This window comes from Balearica regulorum, chromosome 17 (assembly GCF_011004875.1).
Source record: "Balearica regulorum gibbericeps isolate bBalReg1 chromosome 17, bBalReg1.pri, whole genome shotgun sequence".
NCBI lineage: Eukaryota > Metazoa > Chordata > Aves > Gruiformes > Gruidae > Balearica > Balearica regulorum.
The window spans coordinates 3,646,992-3,664,910 of NC_046200.1; the positions used below are offsets into that span (position 1 = coordinate 3,646,992).

Sequence of the window (17,919 nt, forward strand, 5' to 3'; positions counted from 1 at the left end):
TTTCTGTTTTCTTTACAGCTACTTTCCTCTAACAATCTTACAGGAAAATAATAATTTAAGTCATTAAAAGCTTATTTTTCATCTACTGTCTTTGTCTGCTGAACTGAATTAGGGATGTGGCTGAAGTACAGAAACTCCTACCTCTGATTTACCTGCATAAAATCTTAGAATGGGACAAACTAAAGGTTCTAAAGGTTTGTTAACAATTCAAGGAAAATGAATCCTGAAGTGGTCAGGCAGTTGGACTGGACGGTCGTGGTAGGTCCCTGCCAACTGAACTGTTTTATTTAGTGGAAACACTGAGGAACGTGTGAATGTCTGAAATGTTTAGCCTGTTTCGTAATTCCAAACAATCTCCGAAGCTGCTGGTCTTCTAGGTGGGGCAATTTTAGTGGCTTTCTGCTTTCAGCATACTGCTAGTTCATCAACAGTGGTAACGAACACAACTTTATCGTGCCCACTGTTTGTTTCCACCACCTGCTCCTGCAGCAGTGCCAGCTGTGCTGCTCCGCTCTCTGAACTCCCGCAGGCAGCCTTGGGCATCCATTCAGTGCTTTGTATGTCGCTGTAGAACCTAAATGAGTTGAAACCTGAGAGGATGATGCATTGTATGCCCTGTCCTCTATTGGTAAAGTGCCTTTTTTTTTCTGTGATTTTTGTTTATAAGCCAATCTGTTTAGTTGGGGAGAGTGTGTCTAATGAGATAACTGTATTGCTGTAGTTGTTCCATTTAAAAGCTGAGCAGGGTAGTCGCCGCCATCCCACTCGGGTTCTTACTCGTCTCCTATTAGCAAAATCATTAATTTTCATTTTTTTCCAGGCAGCTCCACCGGCGCAGCTCGGCCTCAGGGGAGCGCGGGGCTCGAACCCGCGGTCCCTCCGCTGCGGGGAGGCGGGGCTTCTGCCTAACCGCTGCCCGAGGCGGCCACTCAACGGCTGGCAGGGGCGGGGCGCCGCCGTGACGTCAGGGCGAGGGCGCCGGTGGGTTTGGCGGGGGGCGCGGAGCGGCGGGCGGCAGCGGCGGGGCTGAGGGGAGCGGGGTGTGTGTGTGCCCTGAGGAGGGGTTCGGCGGCGGCCCCCCCCCCCCCCCCCCCCCCCCCCCCCCGCCGTGCGGGGGGCGCATGGCGGACCTGCAGGCCTGTCTCGGGAGCGGTCGGCGGTAGGAGGGCCGCTCGCCCGAGCTCGTGGTACCTCAGGGCCCTCCTCAGGCCTCGGCGGCTGTGGGAGGCCGCACGGCCGCGCCCTCACCTCCGTCTGTGCCCAACGGCTTGCGTTTGTCATTCTGCAGGGTTGCCAGGTCAGCAGCAGTCTCGGCGGGTAACCATGTAGTGCTTAAAACAGAGGCAGTCTGCGTGCTGAACCTTCCAGTCATAAACATTTACCGGTATCCACTAATGCCTGGTAGCACGCCGGTCCCCAGTCCCATATGAATTCATCACTGCCGCATTCTGCTTCGCCCCAGGTAAAAAATGAAAGTACAGCTAACAGAGTGGTCTATTTTTAACATGAAAGTACTTACTGTACCACTAACAGTCAGGGACCACAGGTGGTACCACAAGCATGAGGAACTTTTTTGAACAATCTCTGTTTAGATGTTAAAAATATTTTAACTTAAATTAAAACCTCACGTTTATTATCAGAGAACTTGTCGCTTCTTTATGTTGAAATGTGTTCCATGTGCTGCCTTTCATAGAAACTTAGCCCAAGCCTTGAGAACAGCACCATTCAGAAACAGAGGCAAGAACTCCAGCTTTTAATTGCGGAACTGAAAGATCGTGATAAGGAACTCAATGATATGGTTGCAGTGCATCAGAGACAGCTTCTAGCCTGGGAAGATGATCGGCAAAAAATACTGACTTTAGCAGAACGATGCAATTTGTTAAACAGTAAGTATTGCGTGTATAAAGAGTAGGACCCTGGTCTCTTAAGTACGTTCAGGTGCTTAGATCCCTCAATAAAAGTTTTGCATCATATAAGGAACCATTTCCTACCCTTCAACCTTAAATTTGGTTGTCTTCTTTCTGAGATCAAAACTTCCACAACGGTACTAAAGATACCTGATCTTGAAGGAGGTTTGATAATCGGATAGCTCTTTCACATTTGCATATGTAAATTGCTTCAAAGACTCTTTAAAAAAAATAATCTGATTAAATAGGTGTGGGGGAAGAGAACAACTTGCAAATATGCTGGTGAACTGCAGAGCCCTGTGCCCTAAAGCTCTGCTGCACAGCTCTGACATCATCCACAAGCCACCCAGCTAATCACCTGGCAGCTCTGAACAGTCTTGTTTGACGGCGAGTTCACTACAGAGTTCGTGTTCCACCTAACCTCAGTAGCTGGGGAATCCTGTTTCAGAGTATGAAATGTGAGCATCTGTTTCTGAATCATGATTTTAAAAAACTGGATTAAATTAGTGTCATGCAGTTTTTTAAATCTCAGAAATACCTGAGCTGTTTTCTCACGGATACCTTGTCTCCCTTCTTTTTCAGATGAGCTGAACAAGAGAAATGAAATTATAAAATCACTGACCAAAAAGTTAAAGTTCTTAGAATCCCAGCAGAATGACAGTAAGACAACACTTGAAAATACACAACAGAAGTTTAAAGAGCTGTCTCAAAAAGCAACAGAAGCAAGTCTTCACTGTCAGGCTCTGGAGGTAGGAGTTGAGTAATGTCTGATTTTGTAGTCCATGCGTGTACAGAATGCCAGCGGCATTTGTGAGTTTCACCAGTGAATAAATATTTCATTTTACGGCTCTTGAGTTGTGTTTGTCTTTTAATACAGTAATGTTAGATTAAAGTATCGGTAGTGCTGGCCCACAGAACAGTACTGGTACTTGGTTAGGAAGTTCCACATGGTTTTATTTACAGCTTTGATTACTATGATGAACTGTAACATTCTGAAAATGACTTAAGGATATGAAAATAATTGGTATTCAAGGATTTAAGATTTTTTTAAAGTGATTTGGCAATACTGTGTTTATTGGGATAATTTTTTCCCCTGTATGCAATACAGTAAAGCAGTATTGTGCGTTTTCATCTGTCTAATAGGCTTGATTTAAGACATGCGGGATATTAAGACCCTTGATTGCAAGCAAGTTTCATTGTAACAAATTGGGGAACAATTTTTACTCCGGTCCTCTTTTCTCCAGATCCTCACAGCTTGCTCAGAATTCCCCATCACCATTTGTGATGGTTAAAGAAAGTTGTGCACACATTTACTAGAAAAGTAGTAACTGAATCATTGAAGTAGTAGCTGACACTTACTTCTGTTCATTAGGAGAAAAATCAAAGTCTCCACTGCTCAGTTTTGGAACTGTCTGCTAAAACAGGTCAGCTGCAAGCGAGAGAACAGGAGCTTCTTACTATGCTTAAGCTGAAGGTAACGTCTGTCGTCTCGTCGGGCAGTAAATGTGGTCAAACTGCAGTGCGGGTATTAGTGACTGTACTGCAGCAGTTTAGGCACTGTTGGTTTCACTGCTCTTTAATTTTTAGGCTTGTTTGAGAAGGGAAAAGTGGTCAACAAACAATAAACTGGTTTATTTTCATAAAGAAGCTTGTTTCCTGGCTTTGATTTGCGTGTTTTTTCCTCAAGAGCTCAGAAGAAAATCTGTGAAGTAGCTATAACTACGGCAGTAAGATGTACTGTTGTTTTATCAAAATCCGTACATGAAGATAATAATCAAGAACACGTTCTATTTCATGTTTCAGGATGAGGTTATACTTGAAACAACTGATCATATTACTGAGTTTACATCTAAGTTCAAAAAGCTGGAAAGTGCATTGCGTGTGGCAAAGACGGAGGAATTCAGTCTCAACAAAGAAAAGCAAGACCTCAGACTGAGACTGAAAGAACTAATACTTGAAACAAATAAGCTGAAAGGTAAGTGTTTATAGTGGGCACCTAATTTAGTGTAGACCAGCATGATTCCTTTTCATTCTGGGAAATACAACATTTTGTTTTAAAGATGACCTCTGTGAAAAGATGCAAGAAAATAATAAGCAACAGGAAGAAATTCTTCACCTCAGACAAGAAAACAGCTGCTTGAGGAACGAGCTCGCGCTTAGTGGTAAGTGTGGGCAGTTGGCTTTTGATACCTTAGCTTTCAACAGCTCAGAGACTTCTAGACAACAACAGTTCGCTAGTATCTGTGAAGGAGACAGCTTCTTACCTCAGTTTAATAAAGCTATACCTTTGTGTGTCATTCTTCTATGAAAGTAATATCTAGGGCTTCTGCAGGAACAGTTTATAAAAATCTTGTAAAAGCACAAAGTTCACAAAGATCATTGTGCATGGAGGAATGAATGGCTCAGAGGATTCTCTCTTGAAAATTTTTGACTTTCATATCTCCTGTGGTACTAATAGAATAAATGGGGGTGCCATTCTCCCTTCTGACATAGGTTGTGTAGAAAATGGTGACCTACTGAAAAGAAACCATGTGCAAAACCTGTAGCTTAGGCCCTATGAAATTACCAGCCCATTCAACCTCTCCAGTGTTTGTATAGAAATAGTACATTTAAAAATTCAGTTTTTCTCTTGTTTTTTTTGAACTGATGGGTTTGGTTTAGATAGTTTAATGTGCAGGACTTGGTAAACTGCAACTTGCTATCTGTTGATGGCTTCACTTTGGTTTTGGGTAGAGAGAAACTCTCCCGTCCTGCAGTGGATAGGAAAGGTCAGCTGACTGTTGCTGCAGTGTTCTTCCAGACAAGCGATACACCTTGAAAGATTAGGTGACCAAAGATGTCCTCTGCTGTGAGATAAAAAGCCTGTCGCTTTTTATCTGCTGTTACCTTTGCCAAATAGTGATCTCATGTCTCATTATTTTAAAAACAATAGTAATGAGAAGTATTTCCCAGCACTTTCCTGTATGAGGCATGAATTAATTTTACTTACTGCATTTCCTTTCCATGGAAGAATGTTAACATGAAAAAGTAAATAAATCAGTCAATGAAGCAGAATATTGCTGTTAGTAAAATAAAGCTAGGTGCTGGTGAAAAGTCTGAGGAAAATACTTGACCTGTTTAGTTGTCTTAAGGTTTTTCTGCTCTTTTTATTTGGAGGAGAAGCAGATCCTGTTGATCTTAAGAAAATGCTTTTATTTTGTTTAGGTACCTCTTTCTACTGCTACAGACATAGGCATTAACAAATGTACTTGTTTTGTGTCTGTTCACTTCAAGTAATTTGAAAATTGTGTATATTTTGACACAGTTGAGAAAGCAAAGAGAAAGGATCAACTTCTTCAGTCTGCCAAGTCTAAACAAGCGCGGACTGATGCAGAACTGTCAAATTTGCAACAGGTATAACCCTAATTGTGTTTCTACTCTGAGATTATGAAGGCATTTTTCAATAACATCAGGTCTACATAGAACAGTATAGAAAAGTTAGATCTAGCTATTCTTAATTAAGAAAAAAAAAATCGAATTTGCTGTCTCTGCCTTGCTGTGATCCCTATAGAACGTTGATTTTTTTTTTTCTTTTTTAATTGAAAATGCATGGTACAAATCCTTGTATTTATGTGTGCACTTAGCCTTTTTTATCTAATTGCATTTACTCAGTGCTACAATGAATAAATACCACCCTCATAGCAGTAAAGTGGGGCACCCTGTTGAGATAACAGTTTGTCAGCGCGTATGTACAACCAGAGAGTGCTGGGCTCTGAAAAGTCACGCGAAAGGCAGTGGGAGTGGGGTGGGCTGCCTCGCACACGTGCTCAAGGTGAACTCACACAGCGTAAGGGTGCACGGTGTACTGAAAGATCTGTTCTTCAAGAGCCTTAAACTCAGTGTTTTCACCTGCACTCATTTAAGGTTCTCAAGGCACGTTCAATTTTTTTTATTGCAAATAATTGATCGATGTGTTATCTTATACGTTAGCTTTACAAAAAATCCCCTGCAGTGAAAGCCAAATACCATGATCATCATTCCATGTCCTGTAAGTCTGCATAACTTTGAAAGACATAACAACATGCATTAAATATCAAATAACAATAATGATATTGTGTTTATGGTTCAGTGTGGTTCCATTTTAGAAGACCTTTTCAGTCTTCTAATAGAAATGCTGTTCATTGCCGCAAAACATTCTTTTCCTAAATACATGCAGAGATAGCCCCTTAGATTTAGAAGGCTTTCCTTCCAAACAGTAGTTGGATTACAGATATTGGTTTATAAAAATGTTTTGAGGATATTTTTGGAAGACAAGCAATGTGTTAGTGCCTGATGACAATGTTCCTGCACTCCAGACTTCACTAATGCGCATTACTATCTTTAAACAGATCTACGTAAAACAGCAGCGTGACTTGCAATTTCTTCATGTCAATTTAGAGAGCTCTCAGGAATTAAGGCAAAAGCATGAAAAGGTGGCACATGAAAGGAGGTAATCTCTTTTTTTTCCTGGTGGTGGGTTGTTTGTTTTTTTTTTTAGTAGTCTGCTCTTGGAGAAAGACTTCATTGTTCAGCCACAACTAACATCCTAAGAGATGTGTACTGTGTCAAGATGGCTTTGCTGGACTAAACCACAAACATCCAGTGAAGTGGTCAGATACCTTTTTTTTTTAATGTAGTCAGGAGACACCGTGAGTATCAGTCAGAGAATAAAGCATTGTATTCAGGCCAGACAGTTAATGAATTTTTTTAAAAAAATTGAATAGTCTGGTGGTAGTAGTGCCCACTACTTCTTTTGTTTAAAAATCAAAGTTTATTTTGCATTCAGATTAGGAAATTGGCGCACACCCTGGAGGTTCAGACAGACTCACCACACTATATAAAACATGAGGGAACTCTCGGACTGATTTTGGAAAGTAACAGCCAAATCTGGGCAGCCTTCTGTCAGGTTTTGGCAGGATACAGCTGCCTGTTGGTATACGAACTACCGCAGAACCATGGCTACAGCATTTGGTTAATGTATAGCTTTAACCTTGAGTACAGTTTTACGCATGCTCTTTAAATGCAGTATTTCTGACTGTTTTCTTTATCGTGCCATTGTAGCATAGGTATGGCATTCCCTGCCTCTGAAAGCAACAGCAAGACAGACTCGGTTAGGACTGAGGGCACCCATGAGATGTGCGAGGAGTGTGGAACTGCGCAAGTTCCAAGCAGTAGGGTAAAAACCACCTCTGAGATGTGTGAAGTAGATAATAGACTGTTACTGAATGCATCAGACTTGGAGGAAACTACCTCAGCGTACTTAAACCGGTGTCAAAAAGTTGTGAAAGTCTTGGCTGTCCTTAGGGAAGAAGAAGAAAAGCAGGATGTTGCATCAAGCTCTGATGAGCTAGACAGCAAAGTATTTTGTGAGGCAAACAACTCAAGGCCATTGAGAAACAGGGATATTTCTGAGAATGGAGTGGAAAGCAGAGATCAACAAACCTTTGAGTCATCTTTACCTGAATATGAGCATTGGCTTAACGTCAGTTCTTGTGTAGATTCGCAAAGTGCTTTGATCCAGAACACCGTCACATTTGACAAAACTGATAATGAAAATAAAACCTGGGAAGAAAGAACTGGAATTCATTTTGGCCAAAAAAGCAGAGAGATTCCTCCTGCGATTCCCAAGTCTGAATCTGATTCCTGTAGTAATAACTTCATTATAAAAAAAGATGCACGGTGGAAGCCAGTATCAGATCCGGAATGGTTGAAGATTTTCAAACCCATAAAAGGAGATGGAAGTATATGGCATGGAAAAGATTGCAGCGCGCTCAACACTGCACAAGAGATGAAATGTGCCAGCTCAAAAAGGTTATGTGCTTGTTACATTTAAGAGATAGGTAAAAGCTAGAGTTATGTGGAAACTTGAGTGTACAAGCTCTCAATAATTTGTGTTATCTCAAGTGATGTTTAAAGTAATTGCTGTTTTCAAATAGTCCACCAACTTGAAAAGTTGAAAAGTAGTAAATTTAAAATAAGTTAAAATAGGTCTAGGGTATCATGATTCTATTTTTATGCTTTTTTTTTTTTTTTTTGCATCTCTTATCCCCAAGAGCTGCGTGGGTAGGAGAAGCTGCAATACCACATAACTTGCCAAATAAACTAATTGAGAAAAATACAGATTTTAAAAAATCTTACGATTTTTTGAAATCGCAGATGTTGCTTGCAAATCTGATGGGTAAAACACATACTGATCAGAGTTGGACTTCTACCGTGATGTTTCTGTAAGGCAAGAAACAAGCCTAGATTTTGTGTGATGCTTTAGTGACTGTGTTATTTCTGTTGAGAAATCACACAGTGGCTGGGCAAGAATGTAGGACACGGCTCTTCCGCACAGGCTGCTTTTCCTCACTCAAGGCAAGAAAATGAGATGGCAAGATTTAAAGAACAGCAATCTGTCCACTCTCCAGTGTGTCTTTGTTCATGGGACTCGATCCGTGTGCTTATGTTGGAGGAGGAAAAAGGAGATGTGGTTGGGGATGAGCAGAATGAGGTTTCTAACGCTGAGAAGTGTCGGAAAAATACTCAGGTGTCTTAGTGGTATTGGGAGGTATCTGAAATATAAACGCTGCTTCACATTTATAGAAGTGGTTTTATGCCTGCACAAGCAAGAGCATTCAGAGCTGTGGTCTTCTGTGGATTTGTTGTGTTGGTTCTTCTATTTCCTTTCAAAAAATCGACTGACTTACCAGCTCTATTTTAGGATTTCAGAAGTTTTACAGAGATTTCATAGCTACCTTTTAGACAGAGAGGAGAAGGAGGAGTAGCTTTTCAGCTGGTAGTTTGACAATAAATGAACAAAGTACAGTAAATGAACAGCTGTTCAAACCTGCTAAGAATTTTAGCCAGCAAGTCTGCCCAACATCCAAACAAATTAATGTTAGGGAATGGAAATATCTGATGTACAGATGCTTTCATTCTGTGTTGCTTTTAAAAGGAAAATATTATAGAAATTGTTACTGCAGTGAGACAGACCTGTTCAGAAACAAGGTGAATGGGCAGCCATTGAAAAAGAATGCTGTCCTGGCACATTCCCACGCAGCTTATGTGGACTCTCTCTAGTTTCCACTGTCCATAAATCATTAAAAAGACTCCATTCCCCATAGGGCTACCCTGTCCTTTCTTATCTGCTCCCCCAGCAGCGCAAATAACACACTGCCATCCCTCCAAATCTCTTTTGAGGCTGAATCATGAAAACTGCTTACACTTTTTGTCTTGTCCTTACAGGGATTTTAGGAGAGAAAGAACAAATTCAACCCGGGCAGTGCAGATAGGGCGTATATCCTTCAGTAAGGGAGGGCTGCTTTACTCATTTGGGATTTGCTGCTGAGCTATCAAGTTTTCTTGATGCCCACATTTGGTCCTAGGAGCCCTGCTAATTGGGGATGGATTAACTCAGTGCAAATCCCAGACTGTCTGCTCTCCAGCCTTTGCTGACTCTGATTTGCCACCGAATAAATTCTCGCCCCATAAAGGGAGGAAGGCAGTAGTATTGCAGTCTTCAGTGTGCTTCTTGTTAAGGCATTAATGGCAGAGACCAAACACAACATTCCTTCTGGGACTTGAATCTGGATCCTCCAGTTTTCCATTGCTGGCTTCGTAATGCTGATGATGTAGTTTGTGTGTAGGGAAGGGTGCTGGTACCTCCCTGTCAGCCCAGCAAATAGTTTTGACGTGAGTTCTTGAATTCTGGAACAGTCAACAAGAAGGCTATTAACTCAGTGAAATACCTTATCCAACCGCAAGAGCGATTGTGAAGTATTGTACTGCCAGAATCATTTCTGCATGCTCTGGCTTAGTGACTTCATTTATGTTGGACCAACACTTGCTGCCTTTGTATTTTTCTCTCGATTCTGGTTTTATAGATGGAGCGTCAGCAGGTACTTGTTCAGTCTGCTCCAGCTGGACTAAGCCATCTCCATACCTCAAAATCAGATCTGTTTGTTTCAACGTATTCCTCAAAACTCTGTGCTTATTGCATCTCCTCACATCCCCTATTGTAGGCTGCTACAGCTTGTTCCCTCGCGTCTCTCCAGAGCCTCCCCTTGTCAGAACCACACAAACATGAGCTTTTCTCTCTTAAAAGAAAGCCTGTTGTATCCCAGTGTTTTACAAGAGAAGTGAAATGAGAGACAGCAGACACTTCTGAGCTGGCATCTCTCATGAGGGCTTTTTCTGAGATTGAATGTCATTTAAAAATAAACTTTTTTGTAACAGTCTTGCTAGGTATGGAATGTGTTGTTCCACCAAAACAAGTATCTAAAGAATATTTAATGAAATGTTGTAAATGTGAAGATAGTATTTTCTTTAAAATATACGTATTTTTAAATTATTTACCTGATCAGCTACCCACAGTTAGCACTGGGTTTCTGTTTTGTTCAGAAGTGTGATGAATACAGAAATGTTTTATTTTTGGGAGATGGTTGCTATTTTATTTACTTCTTAAAAACTGTATGAAGTGGAAATTAGCAGTTGAAAATGAAATTCACTGCATAGCTTGAAACTCCTAGCAGAAACCAGGGCACGTCTTTGTACAAGCTGCAGGCAGCACTCGGTGCTGTGTGAAAACTCAGCACAGGGGACAGGTGATCCCGGGGGAAAAGGGCTTAGTTAGGGTGATCAAGATAGTTTCTAATATGCTACAGCTTTTATTAGTTCTAGTCTTAATTTGTGATGAATTGGTGCTGGAGATGAGGGATTTGGTACGTTTTGATAAAGTCATGATTTAAGGAATTGAAATTGCAAACTGTTTTTCTCTAGGGTAGGCTATAATAAAGTTAACTTTTAGTGTGAGAAAGGTGTAAAAGTTTCAATCATTTGATGTGCTTATTAAGAGCTAAAGACCTTTTTTATTAGGACAAGCTTGGGATGGCTGTGAGTTAGTAATAATGTGCAGGGTACGATTTGTTGCTTTAACTGTCATTTAAACTGCTTTTCAGATATTCCTAAATACACTCAGATATACCCAGTGCTAAATTAATATTTTAAAACCATGGGGAAGATGTATGCCCATAGATCGTATGTTTCAACTCTATACAGAATTAGTAGTCAGGCAAGTGAGTTTTGGGTTTAATCACAGTCTGCCCAAACAGCACTTCAGTGTTTGTTGCTGTATTTAAAAATAAATAAAATAAAGCCTCTTTGGGAAAGGTCTCCTGTGATCCCTGAAGTGAGGTGATGGCTGTGAAAGACTGTGAAATTCCCTTGAAAAGTACACCTACAAATATTAATCTGCCTAATGTTTGATTAAAAAAAAAAGGGGGGGGGGAGTATGGTGTGAGAGAAGAAAGAGTACCAGAGTATTGGGAGGAACTAGATAGTGCCTTTTGTGTGCTCTTGGCAAGGTTAAATAGATACTCAAGCACATGGTAATGTTAGCTGTTCTTGAAACTGGTTGAATGTCAAACTGTCATCCTCCGAGGATGAAACTGAGCTAATGAAGCTGTTAAACATGGGAACCACTCTGAGGAACAGAGTAATCCCATGTGCTTGATGGTTTTCTTGGCTCAGGGCCCATAGTTACTTATGTTGTCCCATGATTTTCCTTTGAAAGCTTGAAATGATGATGATGCTGTTTCAGGCAATGTCTTCATGTTTTTAACAGTGAAGAAAATACGGATCTGAATTCTTTTCACTTGGATTCTCCCCGTTTGACATCCACCCAGAAAGGAGACAGGCCTCAAAGATGTGAGAAATTCTCTGATGAAGACTTCCTTCTGGAGATAAATAACCTTTCAGTGACTAAGCCAACAAATAGATGCTGCAATGCTACCATGGACCAAGTCAGTATTTTATTGCAGAATGTACTTCATTAATTTTAAGGGGAATTTTGACTGATGGTAGAAAAGCGAATGTCTGCTGGCATGGAAGAACTAGAGACTCAAATGATAAGACAGCAGGCTTAAAGCAAAGGTGGTAAAATATTTTTTCGATATAATTCTTTGTTGTCTCAATATGTCTTGGATAGCATAAGTATAAGTGAATTTAAAAAAAGCCTTTGAAATGAAACACATTAGGATAATGGATGCTGGCTGATACATGTTAATTCCAGTAAAGGACAATATCTAGGTATGCTTGGACATGGTTATTAGAAGTTATTGGACACTGTTTCTTTCTGGTTCTGCCTGGTTTTCCCTCTTTCTCATGTCTTTGTTTATTCTTCCCTTTATCACTGAAGTACTGCTGTTGTGTGTACTGTGTACACGTGCACATAGTACTGTTAAAAAGCTGACACTAGGAAAGAATTCTGTGTTTATTAGAAATATCAGCATTTAGACAGACTCTGGAGCTGTCTTACATAGTAGTATTTTGAACTGATACATTTCAAAATGAAAGTGATGATTCTTGTTACAATCCTTTGACATATTCCAAAAAAGATCATTTCATAACTTTGACTCACTTTCTGTCTCCTCCAGGACACCAGTTCCCCCATAAGTAAGCTGCAGCATGCGTTGGCCGAGTCTCGACAGATGGTTGCTGATCTGGAGCTTAGCACTCTCCTCGACGCGAACCCTCGCTGCAGTCCAAACAGCAGCAGCATTAATACGGTATATATTGCTCTCCTCCTGTGACTAGATTTAGGTGGCCAGGAAGAGTGATTGTGAACATCCTTTCCCTTATGCTTGACTTGTGCTACGACATTATAAATAATATTCTCCTCAGATTTTGTTAAAGAGAAAATTCCTGCGTGCCACAGCGTGAAGTATTTGAATTTTTTTTATAGGATTCTTTATGGCTCCTCAAGGTCATGACAGGATTTGACTTTTGCGTGTGTCTAAACAGATGGAAGGAAGAAGTCATTTTGGAGCAAGCTGTGGGAGGTCTAGAAAAAAGTGAACACAAGTATGACTTACATTCAGAACTAGTTTATTACACGAGGTGTATTTGTGGAAAGGAGGACAGTATAGGAAATAGGTGATATATAGGATAGTTTTGTATGTGAATTTAAACCAGACTTTCAGATCAAATAACTTTAGAGTTTTTGTGGGTTAGTAGTTTTAGTTCCTTCATTGCAGGGTCAGAGAACATACTCGATGATCAAAGAAAATAACCTGTACATAGCTGTCATGGCAATTTATTTTATGAGCACGCACACTGTTAGGGAGTTTCTGTCTTGAGTATGTGGGCAATAGGAGTAACTGGAGAAGGGGTCACTTGTTTGTTTTCATAAATATCCTCAAGAATTTCTGCCTTGTGTGACAAGGAGGTTGTACCACTTGTCTCTAGGAATGAGTAAACTGCTGATATGTATTGCAAAGGGAGAATTTAGGCTTTTGGTTTTAAAGCAGACTGCTAACGAGAAGGCTGCATGCTGAACCCTCAGCCTTCTCCTGAAAGGTATTACCTCTCTCTCAAAATGTTGCGCTCCTTTTATCCTTAGATGAGCTTGACCAGAACAGTGTTACTCTAAGTAACAGACAAAGCAATGTTGATAACATTCAGAACAGTAAAACCTTCACTGTGCTGGGACCAACTGACAGAATATAAAGGTTGTGTGCCAGTGTTTGCATAAACTGAAAGGATATTTTGTTCAGAAGTTCGTCTGCAGGATTTCATTCAGCGTGAAAGACAGCAGCAGTGTAGTCTTTTGCAAAGACTGTCTTGTAGGAGGGATTCCTGAAAAGCTCTCTGCAAAACAGTGGTTGCTTGTGGCTCTTGCCCAGCCCCATCAGCTGTCTGGCTCCTGCTTACTGGTTGGCACGTCACAGCTCGGCTAAACCGGCTGTCGTGTAGTAACGAGCGTGACTCTGCTTTATAACCTGGTACTGCATTTTTGAGCTTGGAAATTGGCTTCTCATTCGGAATGGTTGCTTTAGAGGATAGAAAATCAAGCGGGCTGGTGTTTACTGGCAGGGGTAGCTTCTGAACCACATCTGTAGAACTTTGATCTACTTTCAGAGCGGTTCTGGGCAAAAACTTGTCAAGCGTGTTTTAGTTAATCTATGCAGGCCAACTAATCTGTGCTTAAAACCAGGTTTACCTGAGGCTGTTTTAAGCTGGGCTTTAAAACATAACCTATATCAAATATAACCCTTAGAATTTAATCAGTGTTTGTACCTGTTGGATTCTGTGCCCTGCTTGGGGGAGGGAGGCGAAGAGGGAATTAAAAAGTGTATCCTTGCTGCTCACCAGGGTGAATCTGGCAGCTCTAATTTTTATTATCCGAGTTCTTTGATTTCCACGTAGTTTTTTTGCGTTACAATGTAGACAGCAGAACTTGCAGAAGCTCTTCACAGATCCCAGTTATCAGCTGCAGAAGGAAGAGATGCTAAGCTTCCATTCTTTTCTCTATGATGTTCCGTGAGTATGAAGGTTGATTTTTTTTTTTATGGTTGTTTTTTTGTTTCCCTCTTTATAAATGCATCTGCGATATCAATATAAGTTATGGACTTCTCAGATGAGCCTGGCACAAGATTCTAAGTGCACTGCTCTGAATGCATTTCCGATAAAACTCTTGTGAGGACTGTAACAGGAAACAGATACTAAGGCAGCAAGTAATGACTTCAGTCAAATAATTAAACTTTTCTCAAGCGTGTTCCTCATCCTCTGGGCAGTCAGGTCTTGCAGCTGCATTCCCAAGTACCTGCACGCCGCTAATTGTAGTTAAAATCCTTCTGTGTGTTACAGATAACAGGATCAAGGATATGAGCACTGTTGAATAAGAGATTGGGAAGTGTTTTTCATTGCCACGGCCAAGGGCTGTTTTGGCATATTGTTCCTGGGCTCAGAGCTCCAAAAGCAGAATGTATTGAATAGAGCTGTTTCAGAATAGAAAGAGCAGCCTTGCCCATAGCAGATTGTTTTTTCTTTTTGAATCAGGAAATTTCTCACTCTCTGATTATTTGTTCTACTAAAGTGAATTGGATGCTTGCAATAGGCACCATGTTGTCTGGTTCTGAGGACAAAAGAGTAACCAGATACGATTAAAATACCGAATACCACATGAAACTGAACAAGAACTAGCAACAACAGGGGGAAAAATCAACACACAAAAAAAGAAATCTTCCAGTGCTGACACAACCCGAGCGTGTTTCTGCAAAGGGAAGCTACCACAAAGCAAGCTGGAGTCCAAAAGTGTGTCGCACAGGATTTCTCCTACTGATCAGCTTTGATCCAGTGGGGAGCTGCTGCTCGGTTCTTCTCTCTTGGTATATTCAAACTGCAGTCCCTGAACTGTTCCTGCCCTGTGGAGCCAAACCCGCTGCGCCCCTGGGGAGCGGTCTTGGTTTGTGGCACCCTCATGTTCTGCTGTTTCAGCGTTAAGTCTGGAGACACCAAGTCTTCTTTCAAAATAAGTTGGGTCTGCGTAGTGCGCTGCTTAGTGCACGCTAATGGGGCTCTCGTAGGAAATGGATGCTGAGTAGCCGGAACGCTGTACCTTACTCTGCTGTAATGTTCCTATGTAGGGATCGCTGCTTTTCCGAAAAAGAGCCCTGAGGTAAAAGAAGCTGGAGGTTTTATAGATCGAAGCCAGCACTGTGACTTGCATCCTGAAACTACTGATGTTAAAAAGTTTCAGGAGCAAATCCCCAAAATTGCTGAGCACCATGCTGATACAGCAAAGCAGGAAGCGTACGCTTAGCCTACAGCAATAATCTCATTTGCTTCAAGTGAGAAAGAACTGGTGGGACAAACGTACCCACAATTCACTGTAGAGCCATGACTCTGCGAGTCACTGGCTACTGCATAATTCTTATTTTCTTCATTTATGAAAGGGCACTGAATCACTGTGATTGGGTAAATCCAAAGCAGCTTTTGCAGAGTTGATAGCAGGTCCAGAAATAATGAAACATTTGTGCAATTTCATACAGAGAAGTGATTAAATTGATTTTGGTTGGGTTTGTTTATTTTTTTTCAATTGCTTTGGAATCATTTGAGGGCAGATACGCTGATAAACATCAGGTTAATTTCCTAACGAGCTGACAGAGGTTTACCCGTTTGCATCAGGCTGTTGTTTTTCCTTTAGAGAGAGATTGGGTGGGGGAAGAGTTGAAGAGCAGAGGAGGACAGCAATGACTAAAAGGATATATTCAGTTGTGGACACCGTAGCATGTGGCACTGCTCATAAACTGTGACTCAGTGGCTGGCCGAGGGCACAAAAATCACTTCTTTTTGCCGAAACAAACTGGGAAGATTTTATTTGATAACGCTTGAGTAGTGTCCCCCCAGACTGTTGCCTTTCTGTGAAGTGCTTTGTTTACTTTTCTCCTCTTTCTGTTTTTACTGGTTTTATTCTGTTTGCAGCATGAAATTGTATGTAGTAAATTGACATATATGTGATTGCTTCATCTATTTTAGAGGAAATGTTCCGATGTTTTAATAAAAATCTTTACTTTTCTGCAGTGGATGGAGAAGTTTCCAATACAGAATTAATTTTGAGAACTGAAGATCATCAGCCCATCAGCTACAATGGAAAGTTTACCTCACTTTTTTCCATGGTTCCCTGAGTGTTTGAAAGACTCACAAGTGGCAAAAAGATGTGACTATGGGGGAATGTGTTTTATCTTGAAATAAAGCGTGGAATTATGCCAAGATTAACAAAACTATTTTTATAGCTGAGAGCTCAGGTTCAATACCGGCTTGTTTTTTAAGAATCCTAAGTGTGTAATTGTTACAACGTAGGAACTATTTTTCTTCCTTTTTTTTAATGGTAGCTCAGAAATATTTATAGAGTATGACACAGCCAGGCATTCTCTTTTTTTGTTGTTGTTAGTTTATCGTTTTTGTTCTGGACTTCTTGCCGTGTAGAGAGAGATGAATAATGTTTGTAAGAAGTTCCCAGTTAGTGTTGTAACTGGAAACTGCCTCCTGCGTTGTTGAAAGGGGAGAGCCGTCACCCACGAGATGGGCAAAACAGCTCTTCCCCAGGCGGGAGCTACTTACTCTAACAGAAACTTAGAGCAAGGCCAGGTGTGTGTATGCAGCAGCCAAGTGTAACGTGACCGGTTTTAGCGTTGAAACTGGTTTTATCTTTGGTTGTTGGGCGAGACGTATTCCGTTATCACACTTTGAACTTGTTTTTTAACTAAAAGATCAAATAAGCTAATAAAGATGATACCGTTGCTGTATCTTAACACACTGTCCAACACATTTAGTATTTATGACAGTTCTCCAGCACATATGACACAAATACACGAGTGGGACACGCCAAGTCCACATCGCTGAGTGCTGCGCCAGCGTTTTTCCTGCGTGGGGGCAGTTAAGAGGTGGGAGTCTCTGGCTCTATCCAGTGCCACACAATTAATTGCAGTGAAATACAACGCTTGCACCATGGTTTCTCCTTGACGACTCTCATATAATTTTCCGTTTTCTCTTTAATTACCTGACAGCCTGCTTTCCTTCGTGTACTAATGGCCTCAAAATTAGTTCTCCAACCTCCTTCCCTCCCTGCCCGTGTTACCCACAGAGGGAATCTCAGCTGTTCAGGTTTTTTTTAATCTGAGTTTCCACAAGCCTTTGAAGCGCATTTCATTCTTCCCGCGGAGAAACTTTCCAGGCTCCATCCTCAAAATCTGCTGTGGGTGTGACACAACTTCCCCCAAAACGCCACCGACAGCGATACCACGATGCTCGCCCTGATGCTTGTGTTGAAATTCAAGTGGCGTCAAACTCAGCTGTTTTATTTCTGGAAGCATTGCAAATCCTCCAGGGAGTGCCTTGCTATTGTATTCTCGTACTGAATTATTATTAAAGAAAACAAAGCTGCTGTTCAGCGATGGCCGGCTTTCTGCAGGGGTGGATGTGCTCTCTGGAAAGAGAAGCGGGTGGTAATGAATCTCCGAGTCTCTTAAATGCGTCCTCTGGGTGTTCGCGGGGTTTATTTAGAGGGAGACCCAGAAGGGGTCTGTTGTGCTGGTAGAAACAGGAGGCAGAATAGGAAACAGGGAAGCGCGGTAGAGCGGGAGGAGAAACTCCGCTTCGGCGGCCGGCGCTCCGTGAAGCGGGGCGGGGCCTCGGTGCCTCTTGCACCGCGGGGGGGAAGCGGGGCAGGGCC

The 17,919-nt window shown here is 41.5% G+C and overlaps 1 protein-coding gene across 6 annotated transcripts; it reads left to right on the forward strand.

Moving 5' to 3' along the window:
- The first annotated feature begins 840 nt into the window (after window positions 1-840).
- On the forward strand, window positions 841-17,633 carry CCDC62 (coiled-coil domain containing 62). Of its 6 annotated transcripts, XM_075769759.1 has the most exons (14): window positions 841-981; window positions 1,289-1,462; window positions 1,694-1,886; window positions 2,490-2,656; window positions 3,280-3,381; window positions 3,711-3,882; window positions 3,968-4,069; window positions 5,212-5,300; window positions 6,275-6,375; window positions 6,987-7,736; window positions 11,530-11,707; window positions 12,341-12,472; window positions 14,133-14,225; window positions 16,269-16,993. In XM_075769759.1, the coding sequence occupies exons 2-13, from the start codon at window positions 1,427-1,429 to the stop codon at window positions 14,217-14,219; spliced, it is 2,109 nt and encodes a 702-aa protein (XP_075625874.1). In that variant the 5' UTR covers window positions 841-981; window positions 1,289-1,426; the 3' UTR covers window positions 14,220-14,225; window positions 16,269-16,993. The 6 variants fall into 6 exon arrangements, with proteins under 6 accessions (XP_075625874.1, XP_075625878.1, XP_075625877.1 ...); XM_075769763.1 differs by lacking the exons at window positions 841-981; window positions 16,269-16,993 and adding an exon at window positions 17,409-17,633 and having other exon boundaries at window positions 1,108-1,462; XM_075769762.1 differs by lacking the exon at window positions 841-981 and having other exon boundaries at window positions 1,108-1,462; window positions 14,133-14,237.
- The last annotated feature ends 286 nt before the right edge of the window (window positions 17,634-17,919 follow it).

What these genes read in the sequence shown, in the direction of transcription:
- CCDC62 (XM_075769759.1), top strand. Translation starts at nt 1,427, where the DNA reads ATGAATTCATCACTGCCGCATTCTGCTTCGCCCCAG. An exon ending in TGAAACAAATAAGCTGAAAG is followed by an intron (nt 3,883 to 3,967) that starts GTAAGTGTTTAT and finishes TTTGTTTTAAAG; the next exon opens with ATGACCTCTGTGAAAAGATG. An exon ending in GCAATGCTACCATGGACCAA is followed by an intron (nt 11,708 to 12,340) that starts GTCAGTATTTTA and finishes TGTCTCCTCCAG; the next exon opens with GACACCAGTTCCCCCATAAG.